Source organism: Nelumbo lutea, chromosome 3, assembly GCF_056320005.1.
Source record: "Nelumbo lutea isolate HS-2025 chromosome 3, American lotus-T2T, whole genome shotgun sequence".
Lineage (NCBI taxonomy): Eukaryota > Viridiplantae > Streptophyta > Magnoliopsida > Proteales > Nelumbonaceae > Nelumbo > Nelumbo lutea.
In genome coordinates this window covers 90,667,916-90,689,170 of record NC_142686.1, presented here as the reverse complement: position 1 = coordinate 90,689,170, position 21,255 = coordinate 90,667,916, and the positions used below count along the sequence as shown (strand labels likewise).

The 21,255-nt window shown below is 38.4% G+C and overlaps 1 protein-coding gene across 5 annotated transcripts in view; it reads right to left on the bottom strand.

The window, feature by feature from the left end:
• Positions 1-16,706, bottom strand: part of LOC148866705 (cullin-4-like) — a 90,202-nt gene extending 73,496 nt beyond the window's left edge. For all 5 annotated transcript variants that reach the window (XR_016109915.1, XR_016109914.1, XR_016109916.1 and 2 more), the window contains exons 1-3: positions 16,021-16,706; positions 12,506-12,621; positions 12,028-12,374 (exon numbers count right to left, since the gene is read on the bottom strand). Coding sequence is in view for 2 of the 5 variants with exons in the window: in XM_088978130.1 (XP_088834256.1) it covers positions 12,028-12,374; positions 12,506-12,621; positions 16,021-16,372 (815 nt within the window). In the remaining 3 variants the exon portion in view is untranslated. The remainder of the gene's footprint in view (positions 1-12,027; positions 12,375-12,505; positions 12,622-16,020) is intronic.
• Positions 16,707-21,255: the final 4,549 nt, after the last annotated feature.

Sequence of the window (21,255 nt, the reverse complement as noted above, 5' to 3'; positions counted from 1 at the left end):
ATGATGTTTTTTATGAGTAGATGTTTTATGTTAGTTGTTAGATAGGAGGTGGGGACCACAGTAGTTATGTGAGTCCAAATTTTATTATGTTTTTTGTGTCTTATATATGCTACTTTATGTCTTGTCGCCATATGAGGGCATAGTTGTCTTTGTATTGCTCTATTATTTTTAATACAAATAATAAGTGAAGGGGGCGTCCAAATTATTGCTCTCCTTTCTTTTCAACTTCCCTTCTTCTCCTCTCTTCCTTCTTTCTTCAAGAAACTCATTTTATTTCATATTTTTAATTCAGCAAGCTTTCTACTTTTTCAAAAAGTGAACCTGTCACTACAGTCTGGTTGTTTAACAATCTCTCAGTCTGACTTTGACAATCTTCGAATAACGCGCCTTTCCAATTTCCAGTGTAAGAGAATACAAACAGACCAATGCTTTTCTCGGCACCTTTTGTTCAAAATTTCGGATGGTCTGATAGGTTGATGTAGAGAACATACGAATACTTCAAACAATGGATCGTTCTGACGTACAAAGACTATGGATGGTCCGATGGTCTGATGCGCCGTTTGTAGAACGTACCAATTAATGCTCGCATGCGTGTTTCTTTTGCTAATTTGAGACAAGTAACTAAGAAATTAAAATATTTTTTGTTTGGTTTATTTTGTCTTCTTTCTTGCATCCATTTCTTAGACAAAGAGAGAGAGAGAGAGAGAGAGAACACGAAGAGTCTTCAATAGCTTCTCTCGACATCTTGAAACCCAAAAATGCTTTTCCACACCAGAAACAGTTTCCACCCTTCTTGGGCCTTTTCCCCTTTCTGGTTTTCTTCGAACATAGTAACACCTTTCGTCTGCTTCAAGAATGCCTTCTCCATCTCGCTCGACACTCACTCAATCTCTTCTCTCTCAATCTCAGACCCAGTCACTCATATCTCTCAATCTCTTCTGCAAGAGGAAGGTTTTTTCCTTTTTTTTAATTTTCAATGCATAAAAAAAAACAAACCACAGTTAACCGGTTGCATCGGTTCGGTTTCAGATCGATTAAATTTAAAAACCGAACAGGTCAGTTTGGTCTAAAAAATCACCCCACGGTAACTGAACCGTGAGCACCCCTACCTGTCGCCTAGCCTCGCCTTGGCGCCTTGAAAACTATGGTCATTGGATTGGTCAAGGAACCAAAGATGGAAGACCCTACCTATGGGAGTTGGACTGAGAAAAATGCCTTAGTTATGACATGGCTGTTGTCTTCATTATTTAAAAGTAATATTTCTGCTCACTAGTTCCCATGGATGCTTACAATTACCTTTTGCTAAGAAAAATGCCCTACCTATGGGAGTTGGACTAGGAATATCCATGGATGCTTACAATTACCTTTTTCTCTTGCACACTAATTCCCAATTGACGAGATGGCAATTCCTTTCATCTCCAAGTGTTAGACAATGTATGCCCTTAGCTCCAATCAGATTGATGTACTTTTAACATTTACTGTAAATGACAAATAGTACAAAATTGATTCATCTTATATCTGATGTGTTTCTGTGTAATACCCATAAACTGGACACTTATGAGACTCGTGTTAGTTTAGCATCTTCACAGCCGTTGGATAGACCTAGGGATGTTTATCATGCCAAGGCTAACACTAATGTGCTGCCATGTCGGTTGGGGTGGGTGATCATAGTGACAGAATCAGCCCCTTTGTTGGACAAAGTGAATGATCGGGGATAGCACTCCCTCTTATAGAAACCTAAACTGTCGGCAGTTGATTTCAAACATGTTTGAAATTTGTTTTGCAAAATATATTTTCATGAAAAAGGTTTGCAAAGGTTTTAATTCTTGGGATCTGTCCTGAGTAGTGAATGCGACACTGTACCTTGCAGCCGAGGGAGAGGTCCTCTCTTGTCAGACAGTGTTTGATCATTATAAGCTGAGAGGTTAAGTGTAAGACCATTTAGGGTTTTTACCTGATGGGCTAATCTCACTTAAGTCCGTAGTCCTTGGGCCTTCATTAGGAGGTTGGACCCAATGACCATTTAGGGTAAATGTTGGGCCTGCTAAAAGCCCATACTGATGGGCTCAGGGGTTCGTTGTGTTCAACAGTGAATTCGGCCAGGCCTTATAACAGAGGTTGGGCTAAACCCATATGGCTTCTGTGGAGATTAATGTTAGGGTCCCACGCCATACAAAGAGAGCCAAGCTAGCCAGCAAATTAAAAGAGAAGTGAACCTGATAACTTGATGGGCCTAAAGCCCATTTTGAAATAGGTTAAATTGATTAATTAATTATGGGTGAATTTGAGTTTAGATCCGGATCTGGATCAATAGGAGGATAAGATAAGTCTTATCCACTTAAGAGTTTAGATCCAAAAAAAGATTTGGATCAAAGAACCCTTTCCTGATAGGATTAGGAAGCTGATCCAGAAAGGTTATAAATAGAGGGTGAATTCCTCTTGTGAAACACTTTTACTGCATCCAGTTCTTTCCTCTGTTCTTGCCGCCCTACCCAATTCGATCTCCATAGTCTTGGACTGATCAAAAATTGTTATTGATTCTAATTTTTGCTAGAAAAATCAGATCTTAAGTTATGCTCACATCCCCTGCGTGATCCTTACTAAAGGATTGCAGTTCTTATTGAAGAATTGCTTTGCTGATCCTGCTTCATCCTAAGATGTGTCATTTTCAGTGGAGGCAGGATTTGGTGTCCCCTTTGGCCGTGAATTCCGTATCAGGTATATACCTCCCTTTATTTTGGTTACAGATCTAGTCCAATTTGTTTCAAAAACGAACCTTGAAAATGCGATTTTTCTAAATCGGGGAATACGATTCCCGAAAGGGAGAAAGAAATTTTTTGAATTTCGCCCAGCCACCCTGCATGGTTCGGTCATCCATATGATGGATCTCCCTTCCCTTCACCTAGTTCCCATAAAAAGTCCCTCATTATTTAAAAGTAATATTTCTTAATGAAGTTAAAGGTGCAATGTGTTTTTTACATGCAAGATTCATTATTATTGGCTTTCCTTTGATAATTTTTGTAAAGAGACTGGGCCGAATGGGTCCTAATATCTTTTCTTTTCTTGTTGGCTAATTGGCCTCTCTTAATGGGCCTGTTATTTCTTTTTTGTTTAATCTCTTTATGTTACCACCTAGATGGCCGCCCACTTAAGGGCATACTTGTCATTACTCTAACATTAATTCTTAATAAAAAAGGACTAGAGGAGAAAGGGAGGATAATTAGATTCTTATTCTTTTTCCTTCTCTTTTTGCCATCTTCTTCTCTTGTGTTGCTGCTCTTACTTCTCTTCTTCCTTTCATTTCTTGTAATCTTCAAATTTACACCTAATATTTGAGGAATGATTTACATCTTGGTATCAGAGCAGGTAGGTATATTTCTTCCTTTTCTTTTTCTTCTTCCTCTTTTCCCATACACCCTTAGATTAAGAGAGTGTATGGAGAGATTGATTCTCTATAGTTCAGAGGATCTCTGGCCTAGTTGGTAAAGGGTTTGGAGAGTTTAAATCTGGCTGGATATTGCCAAGAAGCGGTGTTGTTCTGTTGCTACCCAAAACCCTAGCCAATTAGAGATTTTTGAAGGTACAGGTAAAGGTGAAGCTTTGGGTGTGGCGCTCTGTGCTTGGGAGGAGTATTGTGACTCCTAAAGGAGGGTGGTTCAAGATTGGAAGAGATTGGGAAGTTCTGGTAGGAGCAGCTGCATCTTCTCTCTTCCTCCCCAATAGCTGGACGGAGTAAAACCCTAGTTTTCAAGCATTTGGGTTCTGGTTTGACTTCAAGCAAGTTTATATAGACAAAATTTATGTTTCTTTGATTTTTGTTTGATTAATGGAGCCATACGGAAGTGAGTTCAAGCAAGTGTCGGTTTCCGACCTTGGCTCAAAAGATTCCGTTTTGACTGGTGTGACCACAATAAAGCTAGATGGGGCAAATTATCTTGCCTGGGCACAGTCTATAAGAATTTATGTTTGTAGTAGAGGAAAACTCGAGTATCTCACAGGTAGTAAAGTGAAACCCGAAGAGAGACCCTGAATTTGAGAAATGGATGCAAGAGAACTATATTGTAATAGGATGGTTGGTCAATTCTATGCAACCTCATATAAATCAGCATTATCTCTGGATGTCTTCGGCTAAGGAGATATGGGACAGTGTTACTAAGACCTATTCACAGAAGTTGAATGTAGCCAGAGTCTATAAGTTGAAAAGTGATGTGAAGAACCTAAGAAAGGGGGAGAAGAGTATAGAAATCTACTACTCTATACTGAAATCCCTATGGCAAGAAATTGATGTTATGGAGACAGTTGTATGGGAGTAAGAATGATGCTGAAATGTATAGGAAGTTGGTGGAGAGAAATAGGGTGTTTGAAATTCTCACTGGACTCAACCCTAAGTTTGACATCATTAGGCAAAATATCCTGGCCAGAGATGAGGTTACTCTTTCCCAGGTATATGCTATGATAAGCAGTGAGGAGAATAGGCGGCAGGTTCAGTTGTAGGGTCCACCTACAGAACACTTTGCACATGCTAGAATAAAGCCAAAGGGTCCTACTGAGAAAAAGAAGCAGATATGTGAATATTGCAAGAAACCGAGGCATACAAAGGGCACTTGCTGAAAGCTTCATCCTGAGCTTCTTCCTAATAGGTTTAAGAACAACAATAGCTCTAAGAAGGGCAGTCATGTAGGAAACCCCAAGACAGCTAATGTTGCAACAGTACCTGAAGGAGGAAATAAGGAGAGTGAAGAAAAATCAACCATTGAGCAGTTGGCAGCAATGAAGGCGGATTTTGAAAAGTATGGGAGGCTACTAAATCACTTGGAAGCTATTGTTTCTTCATCTCACTCTTCCAACAACAACACATCATCTTCATCTGCATTTGCTCACTCAGGTATTCGTGCTTCTACAAATCATGCTTCAGTTTCGGGTAATCATAAAATCCCTTGGATTATTGATTCCAGTGGATCAGACCATATGACCAACCTATCTAATCTCTTCTGCTCATACCACCTTCTCTCCGGCAAAGAGAAAATATCCCTTGCTAATGGGTCTCTTGCTCTCATCTCTGGTAAAGGAGATATAAAGACCTCTAACACCCTTTATTTATCCTTTGTCCTTCATGTCCCTAAACTTAATGCAAACCTTTTATCTGTTAGCAGCTTAACTAAATCCATGAATTGCAGCATAACCTTTTTTTTTTCCATTCATTGTGTTTTTCATGACCTGCAATCTCAGAGGATGATTGGGAGTGGCCATGAGGCGAACGGAATATACTTGCTGGAGACACCGGATCGAGCTTTGGGACCACCTCATGGAGTTGCCTTAGAGTCAGTTTTGTTAGAGTCTGTTAACAAAGTCTTGTTATGCCACTTTCAATTTGGTCATTTGTCATTTTCTACTTTGAGTCATTTGTTTCCAGACATGTTTAAGGGAGTGTCTTTATCGAGTCTTCATCGTGAGTCGTGTGAACTGGCAAAGCATTGTTGACATTCTTATTCAGTAAGCAATAAAAGATCTCTTTCTCCTTTTCATATTGTTCACTCTGACATGTGTGGGCCATATCATTTGCCAACTGTGGGGAGTTACAGGTACTTTATCCTTTTTAATGATGACTACTCTCGTTACACTTGGATTTATCTAATGAAATCCAGGGATGAAATACCAGCTATTGTGCAAAAATTTCATGAACTCATCCTCACCCAGTTTAACACTCGTATCAAAATATTTCGTTCTGATAATGCTAAGGAGTATTTTGAGATAACCCTCTCTGCCTATCTTAAAACTTTTGGGGTTATTCATCAAAGTTCTTGTTCCTACACTCCACAACAAAATGGGGTGGCGGAAAAGAAGAAAAGACATGTGATTGAAGTTGCCAGATCCCTCTTGTTTGCATCCCATGTTCCTATAAAATTTTGGGCAGATGATGTTCTTACTACTACATTTTTTTATCAACCGTATGCCCTCCCGGGGCCTTAACTTCAAAACCCCCTTTAGCCTTCTATTCTCGGATGAGGATATTTTCTCTTCCTTTCCGTGTTTTTTGGTGCACTTGCTATGTGCATATTCATAGTCATCAAAGGCACAAGTTTGAACCTAAGGCTCGTAAATGTGTTTTTGGGATATGCTTCCACACAGAAGGGATATTGCTGTTTTGATCCGGTTAGTGGCACCCACTTTGTATCTCAGGATGTCACATTTGCTGAGTTGACTCCTTTCTTTAGCATTTCTCCTGATAGGGAGAAATCTGAAGAGCCCTTTGCTATGTCTCCAATTGTTCCTCTTCCCATTCCTCTTGAGTCCTATCATGAGGTGTCTACTTTTCTCACTGGACCTACCTCCAATATTATTATTCCTCCTCCTCTTCCACCTCATTCTCCTATAATTCCTCCTCCTCCTGTTCTCCAAAGGTGGTACCAAAGGCAAAGATTCAGACATGGGCAGGTTGTTTCCACTCCTACAGAAGAGGCTCTTGCTCCTCCCATCATTACTGAGGTAACAGGTCAGCCTTCTTCTGACTCATCTACAGCTTTCCCAGACCTTGACCTTCCTATTGCTCTCCGCAAGGGCAAGCGGGAGTATACAGCTCATTGTTCTCCAAACACCTGCCTTACAGCCTTCTCTCTCCTTCCTACTACTCTTTTCTTTCTTCTGTTTCTTCCCATGTGATACCCAGGTCCGTACCGGAAGCCTTATCTCAACCTGAATGGAGGGATCTATGATGGCTGAACTGAATGCTTTGCATAAGAACCATATCTGTGATATTGTTGACTTGCCTGAAGGGAAGGAACCAGTGGGTTATAAATGGGTGTTTACCATTAAATATCACTCTGATGGCTCTATTGAGAGGTTTAAGGCTAGGATGGTTGCTAAAGGCTACACTCAAATGTATGGTATTGACAATCTTGAGACATTTGCTCTTGTAGCTAAGATGACCTCAGTCAGGGTTTTGTTATCTCTAGCCGCTACTTTTGATTGGCCTCTACACCAGTTTGATGTTAAAAATGCCTTCTTGAATGGAGGCCTACATGAAGAGGTCTATGTCTTTGCCTCCACCTCAAGTTATTGTGCTCTGGTCGCTAGGAACATTACAGTTTGTAGTTACTAGATCCTCAGCTGAAGCAGAATACAGGGCAATGGCACATGGTGTGTCAGAATTACTGTGGCTACGATCCCTTTTAGAAGAATTGGGGGTTGACTATGAGAAGCTGATGATGCTCTACTGTGACAACCAAGCAGCTATCAACATTGCACATAATCCTGTTCAACATGACAGAACTAAGCATATTGAGGTTGATAGACATTTTATAAGGGAAAGAGTTTCCTCATGAGAAGTTTGTTTGCCATTCATCACATCAGCCGAACAATTGGCTGATATCTTGACCAAGGGAGTTCCAAGAGGGAAAATGACACACTATATAAGCAAGCTGGGCATGATTGACATCTATGCTCAGCTTGAGGGGGAGTGTAAAGAGATTGGTCTGAATGGGTCCTAGTATCTTCTCTTGTAATATCCTTTCTTTTCTTGTTGGCTAATGGGCCTCTCTTAATGAGCATGTTATTTCTTTTTTGTTTAATCTCTTTATGTTACTGCTTAGCTGGCCGCCCACTTAAGGGCATACTTGTCATTACTCTAACATTAATTCTTAATAAAAAAGGATTAGAGGAGAATAGGAGGATAATTCAATTCTTCTTCTTTTTCCTTCTCTTTTCGCCATCTTCTTCTCTTGTGTTGTTGCTCTTACTTCTCTTCTTCCTTTCTTTTCTTCTAATCTTCAAATTTACACCTAATATTTGAGGACTGATTTACATCTATTTTTAATACAAAAAATTAAGAAATTAAAAATATAACATTTTCAGAATGGCTCTCATTTATCACAAAATAATAAAGGGTGTCGCTTCAAAGATCGTTCACAATCAGACTCAAACAAAAAAAAAAAAAAGCTACAAAGAGAGGGTACAGAAAAAGTGTAGTGGGAGAAGTAGGTTTGGGATATTACAAAGTTCAATAGATCAGTTCAAAGGAAAGGAAGGCCAGGTGAAGCAATGGATGAGAAGGATATATCAGGTAAGTCAGCTGTGGTCTTAGATTGCTCAAAGAATGGGGAGGATGGTTGAGGTGCTGTCACTGATGACAGGTTATGTAATGAGATGAAAAAACAAAATCAGTGTCAAGAGTTGGGGACTGTTGAGGCAAGAATCGTTGATTCTATCTTGAGCAGGCCTGAGGCAATCAATGGTCATGTCAGGGGGTGATGGAGCTGGAGACGCTGCAGAGCCAAGATTGGTTGATTTGGTTGCTGCAGCTCAATCTGAGGAGGTACATGGGATACAAGCCATGAAAATGCAGGTTTTGAGTCAAACCATGTTGCAAGTATGAGAGTCAGAAGAGGTCAAATGGGGAGTTAAGACAAACCGTCCGGGTTCATGAAGAGGGGCAGGAGACTGAGCACATGGAGAGTGGTTTGCTGCTGATGTGTGGGGAGGAAGGAAGAGTTGATGGAGGCGGGGATCTGAAAATGTGTTCAGATGGAAGTTTAGACTGTGGATTTCAAGGGGTCTTGATAAAGGAGGGGTTAGAGAAGTTGGTGTGAAGAAGGCTATTCACCAGGGGGTGGAAGCATCTGTTGTGGTTGTGACTTCAGGAAGTCATGATAAGTGGAGTTCAATATCTTATGGGAAAGATGGGAAACAAGATTATAGAGGAGAGGATAAGGGTTCTGTTTTGGTTTTGGAAAAACCAGAATTAGGGAAGAGGGTGGTAGGATAAAGGAGTGGGTTGACATTGGGGAGGGCAAAAATAAGTTGATTGAGTTCAAGATGACAAGGAAGAATGATAGATTAAAAATGGGGGCAAGCTAAAGGAGTTTGACAGTGGCTCCATACAGATGCGGGATGATCAGAATTCCAACATCAGTGCTGGTTCAAAACAGGATGATCAGGTCGTTGAAGCAATTAATGGCAATGGGTCTTTGGAGTTGTGGGAAGGAAACCCAGTATTTTAGAAGTTTCAAGTGTAAAAGTGGAGATGATGGCTCCTGGTAATGTTTCTGAGTGGTAGTTGGAAAGCCGGGGGTGGACTTAGGGCAGAAAAGAGATGGAAGTGTAGTTGAAGGGGCCAAAAAAGATGACAAACCTTTTTTTATCAGCAAAAAAAGGTGACAAATCTTTCATTAATCTGAAAAACCAAAGGACCAAATGCTTTTTTTTTATAAGAAATGGTAACTTCGATTAAAACTTTAAAAAAGTACACAGGTTCAAGCCCTAGAGTTAGGGAACCTGAACCCCAGCAAGTTCAGAATTACAACTCAGCCCAAAATAAATCTTCCCAGTTGATCCCTTGTTTGGGTAGAGTGTTGGCCAAACCCAAAGGACCAAATACTGGACACTCAATTCACATTACAAAAGTTTTTGATCATCTAAAAGATGGTCTGTTGGGAGCCAGCCCATGTACTAAATTCAAGAGGGTATACAAGAGGAAGTGCGTAAATGTTAAAAATAGAAATCAGAGCAACGAAGGGAGGTATTGTTCTGATAATTTGCATAAAAAGGTGGAGATGATGAAGGTGTTGAGGGGTTAACACCTTTGGACTCCTTTGGACTCCAAGGTCAGTTAACAGTCTAGCAGATCAATTAGCAAAGCAATGGGTTAACAGAGAGCAATGCTTTTGGGCCCAATTGTAATGATAAAAAGGCTTAGCCATTTGTTTTGTTTCTTGGTCCAGTTTTAGAGGGTAGCCGAGGCTACCCATTTGTTGTATTCTTCCTCTCTTTCTCTTTAATTAATAAAATATGTTTTCATTACTGATCAAAAAAAGATGAAGGTGTTGAGGGAGGAAAGAAGACAAAGAAAAAAGAGTAAGGACGAGGAAAAGGATTCTAAGGGGCAAGAGGAGAAAGAAGAGGTGAGTTTAGACCAAGTGAGAAAGAGAAAAGGTTGAATTTGGAAAAGATTGTGGAAATAGAAGTTCAAATAAGCAAAACATCGGGACTTGTTTTTTTCTGGGAGGGGAAGAATTTGCAAGAAAATATTTTTGGAGCTGGAAAAATGAATGGTCTTGGTGCTGGTTGGATGAGTAGTGTTAGGGTGATGGTAAGAGTTGAATTTCTTGCATGGGTGTGGGTTTTCAGGTGTGAGGAGATCCTGACCTTGAGGACTTTTTTGTAGTAAGTAACAAAAGAAAGTACAAGAAAGGTGACCAAATGTCACCCAAGAGAAGAAAAAGGCCTAAACCAACCACAGCTTGACACTCCAGAAACCAAAAAACACTACCTCACCTGAGAAAAAAAACCTATAACAACTTACCTAACAAACCAGGAAAAAAAAAAAAGAAAAAATACTGCCCTCCTGACCCCACCTTATGACACAGACTTTACAACTTTCACTACACCTCTTAAAGACCGAAAAAAAAAAAAATTGAACAACACAAACCTTCCAATTTAAAATCTCCCAACATTGTTCATTGTTGAGCATCTTCAGTAGATTGTGAATGACCCCTTTACTTCTCTTGCCCACCTTCTTACAAACCCCAATACCAAATAATCCCCCTTTCAACCTAGCAAAAACTTTTCAAACCTGAAGAGTATAATGATCTTCCTTTTTACTTCTAAAACATCTCACAGCATTACGACCCTCCAAGAAAGCCTTTGAGAAAGGATACTCATTGATCCTTTCTAACTCTAAAACAGAATTTCTTTCAAAAGATTGTTATGCAACCTCCTTACCCTCCTCATTATCATCGTCCCCTGCTAAACCAAGAACTTTCAAACTACCTTGAGCACCCTTAACCTTGAGGCTTAAAGCTTCCACTTTCTCCCAATTTATCGATCTTCCAATATCACGAGTTTCATCTATACAAAGCTCCTCACCAGATTCAGATTCTTCACCTCCATCCTCCTTTTTTTTATCATCAACAAAAAACAGAATTTTATTAGATAAAAGAAAATGCAGTACAACAAGAGGTTTCAGCTTCACATTACAAAAATAGAGTGTAAGCACAGCCCCTGCTACCCACCCCAACTCAGATCTTACAACAGAACCAAATACAGCTGACGTCTAGTAACCCTTTGTTTTGCTAAAGCACCAGCCAAGCCATTTGCTGACCTTGGTACCCACTGTATTTCTATTTGCTATGTCTTAATATTCCATTAAACCTAACCTTCTGATTCCATTTCTGTAACACCAATTAGCTTTACTCCATCCAACAGCCAGCTTATAATTACTATGGAGTCACCTTCAACAACTAGTTTATCAGCACCCAATTCCTTTGCTTTTTACAAGTCAATCACCTCCATCCTCTTCAAATTTATCATCTTCACTTAATGGCCTCATTCTGACTTTGAAGGTTTGGCCAGAGTAGGTGGTTATCATGAAAGGTTTTATAGGAGGGAGGTTGGTTTTGGGGATTGTTTTTTTCTTTATTTTTGGGTGATATCTTATCACCTTTCTTGTATTCTATTTCTTATTTCTTAATAAAATTTTCTTTTTCTATTTACTGCCAAAAGAAAAACAAAAAAAAACTATAGGTAATTTTTTCCAAAAAATATGTCCAACTAGTGCCCAAGGCAGTACACTGTCACCTAATCTCACCTTGCCACCTGTCTATATTTGAGGTGAAGTGGCCTCTTTGGACTATGACATGGCTGTGCTTTTGGTTTTCTCCACCTTCTCAGTTTCTAATATTCCCCTCTTTTGTTTTTCTTTATATTAGCACATTAAAGCATAGCGACAAGAGAATAATTGGATCACAAGTAGGTTGCATGCAAAATTCCAACACCCTAGCATCAAATTGTTCTACGTGTTTGATAGTCTCCACATATCTAAGGCTCTAAGCAAAGAATAATTATCACCACCAATAGTATGTGAATAAGCTTATTCAGTTGTAATATGCCATGTTCCAACACATCAAAAAATAAAGACTTTGAGGAAGATAAAAAGACCTTTATTGCCCATACATATTGATCCCTAAAACTAATCTTTCATGTTTTTTATTTCTTACAATCAAGGGAGAATTTCTCTAAAGCTCCAAAATGTACCTTTCCTTCTCAACCAATCTTAGAAGGCCTGTGACCGTTTTGTGCTCAACTTCTGGAGACAAAGATAGATGTTTGCGGAACAGTTGCAACCCCATATCCCACAAGGGACGCACATTTGGGGTTTGTTTCACATATGTTCTGTCAAGATACAGGGCTATACCACGAATCATCAACATTTGGTCACAAAGATCTTGCCAGCATTTCTCTACAAGAGACAAGAAAACCACCAAATCCGGGCTCTGACCAACCAAAGATTCTAGTGCTGCTGAAATATGTGCTTCACATTCCTTCTCAATTCGTTGATAAAGATTTCCTCCCATCTTGTGCAAGCAAAGATCACAAACAGCCTAATAACACAAATGATTCATTTACAACCCAATTCACAATAAGATTCATAGCTGAACCACAATTGGCAATGCAAACAAAACAAGACACTACAGTAAACATATAATTGCAAGACACTGCAGTAAAAAGAGACCTGATAAAGCTTCTCAGAGTCACAAGGATCTGGCTGCTTTAAAAATATAGCACTAATAGCTGACTTCAATGTTGCCCATGTATCCTCCTCAAAATTTGTTGGCAGCTTTGGTTTATCTTCATCAAACCAAACCAAAGTGAAGATTTAATTAATAGCATGAACAGGTAAGAGTGAAAACAAAACCAAACCAAAGTCCAAACAGTTTAACCATTTCACAGTTGACAGTTCAGATAATTGGGCCAAAAAATCAAAACCCAACTACCCAAAACCCTATCATTCCTTTACAACTCTGGAACTATCAAAAATAATACAGAATTAGACCCATCCAAATCTTATATTTCTGATTGAAATTAATCTCAATTTGACTTGAGGAAAAATAGATGTAGGTAATAGGTATGTTTCAATTTTCCGGTTCCTAAGTTTTGTTTTTCATGGTCAAGCAAAAAAACAATAGAAGTTCATTAAAACATGCTGATTTTCTGATTGAGGAAAGTGTTAGACAATGCATGCCCTTAGCTCCAATCAGAATGATGTATACTGAATTCTATGAATTAATAATAAACCATATCATTATTATTTCATGTTTGTGATTGGTGTGTTTTTTGAACATTACCCCTTAAACTGGACATTTATGAGACTTATGTTAGTTCAAAAAGTTCTCAGCCATTATATCCTGACAAAACTAACACTTATGTACTACCGAAATGGTAGGGAAACTTGTCTCAGTTGCTAGGGTTAGACCTAAGGTGCAATCAGTGGATGTTTGTGAGAAACACTGAACAAAGACCAATTTCCAATTATGCTCTGGACCTTAGAGACAGATGGTCAAGACTAGAAAAGTTGCACTTAACCCTAGACTGGATAATGATATTGCACTAGGTTTTAGACCAAGTTGCTTTTGATATGCCAACTAGTGAGATCCTCTAAGGGTCAAATACCTAGTTTTTTTTTTTTTGGAAAAGTAATAAATCACATTTATTGATCAAAAAATAAATCACTTTTCATTAAAATCAAGAAGAGATTACAGACCCTTGGGGAGGCGCGAATTGCCACATCTCCAAGACATGGAGCCCATAAAAATGAACAAAAAAACTAAAACAAAGAACACATGCTTGATAAGATTACAATTTAGCCCAAAACAGTGTATCCCTGACCGACCCTTGTTTTGCCAATGTAACCGCAAGGGCATTCACTGATCTCCCCACCCATTGTACTATAACAGTCGTGTTTCTTGTCAGCCATTTATATCTCTTGAGCTCGTTCTTGTTGACCCAAGTGACCACCTCTTAACTATTTAGCCACCCCATTACTATCTTAGAATCCCCTTCAATCAGCAACTACTCCACTCCCAAATCTTTTGCAAGAAGAACTCCTTGTACGGCAGCTAACGATTTGCTCTAACAGAATTTCCAACTCCCAAATGATCAAATACCTAGTTATGTTGGAGCAGTTTGGAATGCTACTTGAGTAAATGATCATTGTGATAGGATCAGACCCTTTGTCAGGCAGAGAATATAAGGGTTAACACTCTCTCTAATGAAAACCTAAAACTATTGATAGTAGATTTCAACTTATTTTGAAATCATCTTGCAAAATATATTTATATTTATAATATGTTATTTTATGAAAAGGTTTGCAAAAGGTTTTAATCCCATAATCCATCTGAGTAGAGAGTGTAACAATGCATTTAGCAATCAGGGAAGAGGCCCTTCCCTGTGAGCAGTGTCTTATTATTTTGGGCCAAGAGGTTAAGAACAAAAGACCATTAAGGGCTGAAACCTAATGGGCTTTTTTCTTATGTTAGTCCATTATCCTTGGTCTTCATAGGGTGGCTGAAACCAAGGGTAAATAGAATTAAGTGTTGGGCCCGTATTAAGCCCGATTCGATTGACACAATTCCCAAGGGTTCACTAGGTTTACCTGGTGAATTCAGCCCATGTGCTTTTCCTACATGGGCCAAACCCAAATGGACTAATATAAGACCTTTATGGGTCCCATGCCATACACTATTCAAGCCTAATAAGACTTGCAACAGCTATATTAGTAAACCACTTAAGTAATGGACTAGACTAGTAACATGACAACTTAAGTCGTCATGTGCTTTGGTCGAATAATGGATATTGGTTTGCATATGGATCTCTCTAATAACTAATGAAATTAGAGGTCTAACCAAATCAGATTTGGATAGTCCTAATTACATTAGAATTAGTTTACCTATAACGGGGAGATGAAAGGTAGAGGTGGACACATGCTTGTGTACCTCACTCTTGCACCTTGTTCTCTACTCTCTTGCAAGCCAAAACCCTAATTCGACCTACCCTCTTTGCTTTTTCTAAATCATCAGGTAGAAAAATCTGTAGATCTTCTTCATTCAACTACATTGATCAGAAATTAGCTCCAAAGAGCATACCTGATTGTTTGAGCACCACCCCTCAATCTCACAAGTCATAGCCAAAAATATCTTCCAAAGTATTCAACATTCCATCCTTGAGGTTAATACCAGGCTACCAGCAATTTTCCTTATTAAGGTTACATCTTTTAGCTCCATAGTCCCCTAAACACATTTGAGAATTGAGAATACAATCAAGGTCAAAAGAGGACTCCTTCGCTTAACAAACATTTCTATAGGCTAACTAATGATTAACGACCCCAACCTTAGCTTGAGGTTCAAATCATTTACAACCAAGTATTCAATTTACTAAAGGGCAATCAACACTAAAAGAAGGGGATATAGGATCACATTTGAGGAGACCTTTGAAAGATCAGTTCACAAGAAAAAAAGAAAAAAAGAGGATGGAAAATGCACTAAGAAAATACAACCTTGGGTCTATATCTTCTCCATATGTTTTAAAAGCCCTTTTTTTTTAAGAAAAATACCTCATTAACTCTTGCAGATGTACAGAAGTGAGTATTAGGGCATTTAATACTGAAAACAGAAAATAACAGAGGTAAAACTTGCTTCCTCTTGTTAAATAGTTATGAACCCCATGACCAAGCATCTAAATGACGGGATCGTTAAAAGAAAAGCCCCATTGGTGGAAAATCCTGTCATAAAACCCTCATGAGATCAAGGGGTAGAAAACAATAAACGCCCTTTGACGATGCATTCCTAAAGAAAGCTGAAAACGGAAGAAAGACCAGAATCCCTAATTTGGTCCAATATCAACGAAACGATATAGTTCCCAATCCTTAAACTTCTTAAGTTCCATTTATACAACCTTGAATAAGAATCCCTTTCCATTTGAAAGCCCCAGCAACAATTCAATATTGTCCCAAAACATAGCCAAATTGACATTTCAATTGAAAAAGGTATAAATTTCAACAATATCCGAATCCTCTCGCATTCCTCTTTTCTCTTTCGCATCAACCAGGCAAATTCGTGGGCGGACTACGAGAAGCAGCTAAATTTGGAATAAACAAACGATAAAAGGAGAAATTTTTATAGAACTAAACCCAACAGTATCCACTACCGAACAAAATCAACCAAATTAAAATAAAAATGAAATCACCCGTACCTTTGACAAGCTTGATAACGAGCTTCTTGGCCGGTTGAGGGGGAGTAGCCTTCTTTCTTGACAAATTGGCGGCAATCCCAGTAGTGGTTCCGCTGCATCCGACGCCGAGAGCCAATAGAGGCGCATCAACGGTGTCGACCTTGAGATCATCGTCAATAACCATGGCAGAATCCTCATCGTCGAAATGATGGTGCTGGCCATGGTTCTGCTGTTGCTGCTGCTGTAGACCGTTCTTCTCGAGAGAGCAAGTCACAGCTTGAGACTTTGCCTTCTTCATACTCGAGAAAGGGCCTCCACTGTTTCCGCTAGTATTGCTGGTACTGCAGTTCGGGCGTTTGTTATGGTGAGACATCAATCAATCAAAAGCGCATCATATGAGCGACTCCGAGAGATCGAACCACAGTACCTAATACTGGAATCCAGCAACTGAAATGGATTTCTCTCTCTCTCTATTCTCTCTCTCTCTCTGTATGTCCTGTTCTGAGATGAATTTAAATGAATATTTTTTTCGATTTCTCTGCCCCAGCGAAGGATGCGACCATGGTAATATACTTGCTAAGGGCGCAGCAGAGCTTTTCTTCCTCTCTTCACTTTCAGAGGAAAAAAAATACAGATTTTTTATTTTAATTCGTCCAATAGAAGCTTCGTTGTAATCGCTTTTACAACCACTTTAACACTCTCCTTGAGATTGCAACGTTTGGCTGAATTGAATATAAATTTATTAAAACGGCTAACGGACACGTGTCAATGATGTAGAGAGAGTGATCGAGAGGTAGTAGGAGAGGCGATTGTAAAAACGATTTACGTGTTAAAGCCTTAAGGGGTTTCTGGCATTGTTGCGGCGAGATACGGGAAACCGGAAACGTAGTTTTGGTTTAGTATTTACGGTCGGTGGTATTGGTTGAATTTGGAATGTGGAAGAAGGTATGAGGATTGAGGATTAGAGGCATTTCGTTTTTCGCGTATCGGAAAGTGAGCCACTCAATCGGTCGCTTGCGTGTCGAGGAGAGGATGTGGCAGGGTGTTTGGATACAGAATTAGGTGCCCGTTCAATTAACATGGTAATATCTGTAACTACGACATCAGAGTGCCTGTTTTGGACTTCGGAGTTAGGGGCTTCTGGTAGTCCATGAATTTGGTGAAAATGCAGAGAGCCTCGTGGCCCGAATTCGCGAATCCAGATAGGGCTACACAGAACAGCAGGCGCGCGTCCCCATAAATCCAAGCAATCAACAACAGATGAAGGGGTATGAAGATTTTTTACATGACTAATTAATCCGCAACTTTGTTGGCTTCTCTCTTGCCATATTCGATAACGGCATTCCATCTCCACACGGACTCCACTATTAAGACAGGCAATAGCAAGCTTGGGGTCTCCTTTACATATGGAATATCTCCCACATTTATATAATTTTATTTATGGGAAGATTTTATTGGTTAAAGTGCAATTTCATTTGTATTAGTACAAATGCATGGGGTGCAAATGAAAATAATATAAATTTTTGTTTAATTTTGTTTTGGATTTTATTTTATTTTGCTTCAAGTCTTAATTTACTTCATTTATACTACAATCAAACAAATGAATTGAATTTAAAAAAAAAAATAAGATCAAAATTTACACTCAAATCATTTGCACTATCATAGTTTTGCATCAGTGCAAATTTATTTACATTGCAACCAAACATAGTCAAATGCATGGCTACAAGTGTTATGAGGTGAGTGTAAGGATCAAATTGGCTATAAATGCCCATTTGGGAGGATTATGAAGTAGGAATTGGGATCTATGCCTCACACCGGCAAGGCTTCTAGGTTTTTTTAAGGTGGGACCTACATAAACAACCTATAAACAATGATTGGTGAAAAATGCAAGGAGTCCAAGTCAATTGTAGGTCATTCATTTGAAGGATTGTCCACCTTAGCCTCTTTAAAAAACTTATCTAAAGTGCTTCAAAGCAGTTGAACTAGCCTAGACTTGTTCATGGGCAAAGTAGCCCAACAAACCGGCCCGACTTGACTCATTCTAAATTAAGGCTTGGACATGCATTTTAGGCCTGCAAGCTCTGGCTCGTGCCGAAAACACCAGACCCAACTTTCTTTCTGGATGGGCTCGGGTTTTCTCAACAAAGCCTGGCCTGAACCTGAGCCCAAGCCCGAGTTGATAATATATTATATGATAAAAATATATTTTATATAATAAAAAATGTATATATAATATTTTTTCTTTATTCCTCTTCGTATTTTTCAAGTAATAGTTAGGATTCTCATTATTTGTTGGTTTTGAAATCTTTTAATGTAAATAAAATAGATTTTTATTGAATAAAAAAGAAAAACTTTTTTTTGGTTGGACTCGGACCCAGGCTTGGGCCTTGGACTTTATATGAGAGTCGAGCTTTGACTTAGGCCTAAATATATTCTGTTAATACAAAGACAAAGCTAGGCCCGTGAACATGTCTAAACTAGCTTAACCGAATCATTAGCTCAACCCTCCAAGCGACAATTGTTCATTTGAAGGGTTATTTGCTTCCTTTAATAGATTATATCGAACAATACAAAATAGCTAAACAAAATGAACTCAAATAAACACGATTATTGCAAAATAGGTTGTGGAATCAATGATAACACCCCACACTAGTCATAAAATATAGGTGGGCTTCATATATTTTATGTTTAGTGTAGGGTGTTATCATGGTTCCCCACCCCTATTAAATAGCAAATGCATTTAGGAAGCAATCGGCAAATATTAACCAAATTTTGGTTTTTTTTTGCTTTGGTCAAAGGTGCCCACAAGACAAGCCTTTCATAAGCTATTTGAGTTCGACTCGACTTAGTTTATGCCGAGCTTTGACCCGAATTCAAGCCCAAGCTCAATGAAGCTCACGCTCAAGCTTGAGCCCAGTGAAGCTCAATGAAGCTCGAGCCCAGTGAAGCTCGACTTGTGAGGCTCTTAAGCCTAGTATTAAATAAATAATTTTTATTATAGATACATACATACATACATATATAATAAATAATTTTATTATATAATAATATTTTTATTTTTATGTATAATAGTAAATAATTTTTATAATTCTTAATTTTTGTCTAAAAAATAACAAAACAATTTTATACATATAACTCTTATTTTACAAAAAAAAAAAACTTGGCTTATAGTCGAGCTCGATCCGACTTGCGAGTTATGAACCAAATTGAGCTTGAGCTCAAGTTTCTAGCTTGAATGAGCTCGAACTTGATACTATTCATGTGAATCGAGCTTAAATAGCCAGGTATTCAGCTTGGCTCGGCTCGAATCCACCCCTAGTTTTGCCAATAAAATACAAGAAGTCAAAAAGACTCATGCCCTAAAAAGCTCATTGAATCCCAAAATGGCCAAAATTTTGGAACCTTTAAATGAAACACCCTATCTTTCTACACCTAAAATCCTACACTTGATAGCTTTTTAGAAAATGGTAGATTAGGATACTTACCAAACGGTCTAGATTTTTAAAGACAAGAGACCAAAAGTTTGTTACATATTTTGACAATCTAAGCTATTGGAAGATCTTTTGAAAAAAGACTTGCCAAATGGTATCTTACACCTTGAAAAGCTATGATGTTTATATGGAACCCACCTTGAAAAGCTATGAGTTGCTTGTTGAAGCACGACAAACTTTGATTTTCTGGTTTTATGATGGACATTGTATCAAACTTTTAACCATAAAAAAAAAAAAAGTGCAGCATCTTATACAATAATTATTTACTAGTATTTTGTAAAAATAATTAAAAAAAAAAACATTCTTAAAGTGACCTAATAATGAGTATTATTCAAAGTCTATGCCATGGTAAATGGGTCAATGATTTTTAAGTTGTTTCTTAATCAAATTATAACACCATTTTATGGAAGTATTATCATCATAAAAGAGTCATTAATCCCTATAACTCAAGTATATAATTTCTAATGTGTTAATAACAAATGATTAATGCATCTTTTTGTTAAATATTGATCATCTAATGTTAAGGAATGTGTAGAGTTGAGGAAACTATCTATCTATATAGAAAGGAAATCTGTACGATGAAATCGCTAAGAATCCAGTATTTGGAATCTAATAGAGGTTTTCAACATTTTTCCCCAAACTACCCTCAAGAATCGCTAATGTTACATATGTGCATAAAAGTGATTATATCTATGAATAATAAGTTGACGTGTGTCCAATTGAATGGTGAGACCTGGCTCATTGCTCGAGAACACTGATCCAAAAACACTTCTTACTCTCTCTCTCTATCCCTCACACTCACTCACTCACTTGTTAGACAGTTTTGTATGCCCTTAGTTTTAATATGATTTGATGTACTTTTGTTATTTAGTGTAAATAAATAAAGTACATGTTTGGTTCATGTTGTTTGATATAATTCTGTGGAAGACCCTAAAACTGGACACTTATAGAGACTCATGTTAATTTTAAATGTTCACAGCCGATTGGATAAGTCTGGGGAGATTTATCTTGCCAAAGTTGATATTGGTGTGCCACCAAGTGTTGGGATGGCCTGTCTCGACCGCCAGGGTAATACCCAAAGCACATGTAGTATAGAATTACTCGAATCCTTAAACCGGACCAGATTTCCCGTATTGCCCTGAACCTTGGAGACAGATGGGCAAAATTGAAAAGTTACACCTGACCCCTAGACTTGATTGAGACACTTCACTAAGTGTCGGATCGAGCTGTCTTTGATATGCCAATTAGTGAGATCTTTAGCGGGGATCAAAACCAGGGTATGTTGGGACACTCTAAGAATTCATCTGAGTGGGTGATCATAGTGACAGAAACAGCCCATTTGTCGAACAAAGGTAATGATCGAGAATGCACTCTCTCTAATAGAAACCAAACTGCTGGTAGTTGATTTCAATCATTGGAATTTTGTTTTTGCATATATATATATATATATATATATATATATATATATATATATATATATATATATATATATATATATATATATATTGTACAGTTTCAAAATGTTTGCAAATGGTTTTAATTCTTGGGATCCACGTGAGTGGAGAGTGCAGCACTGTTCCTTGTAGCTGAGGGAGAGGCCCTCTCTTGTCGGGCAGTGCTTGATCATTAAAGGCTAAGAGGTTAAGTGTAAAACCATTTAGGATAGTACCTGATAGGCTAATCTTGCACCTGTCCACAGTCCCTGGGTTTTTATAAGATGGCTTGGCCGAGGGACCACTTAATGTAAGTGTTGGGCCCATAGGGT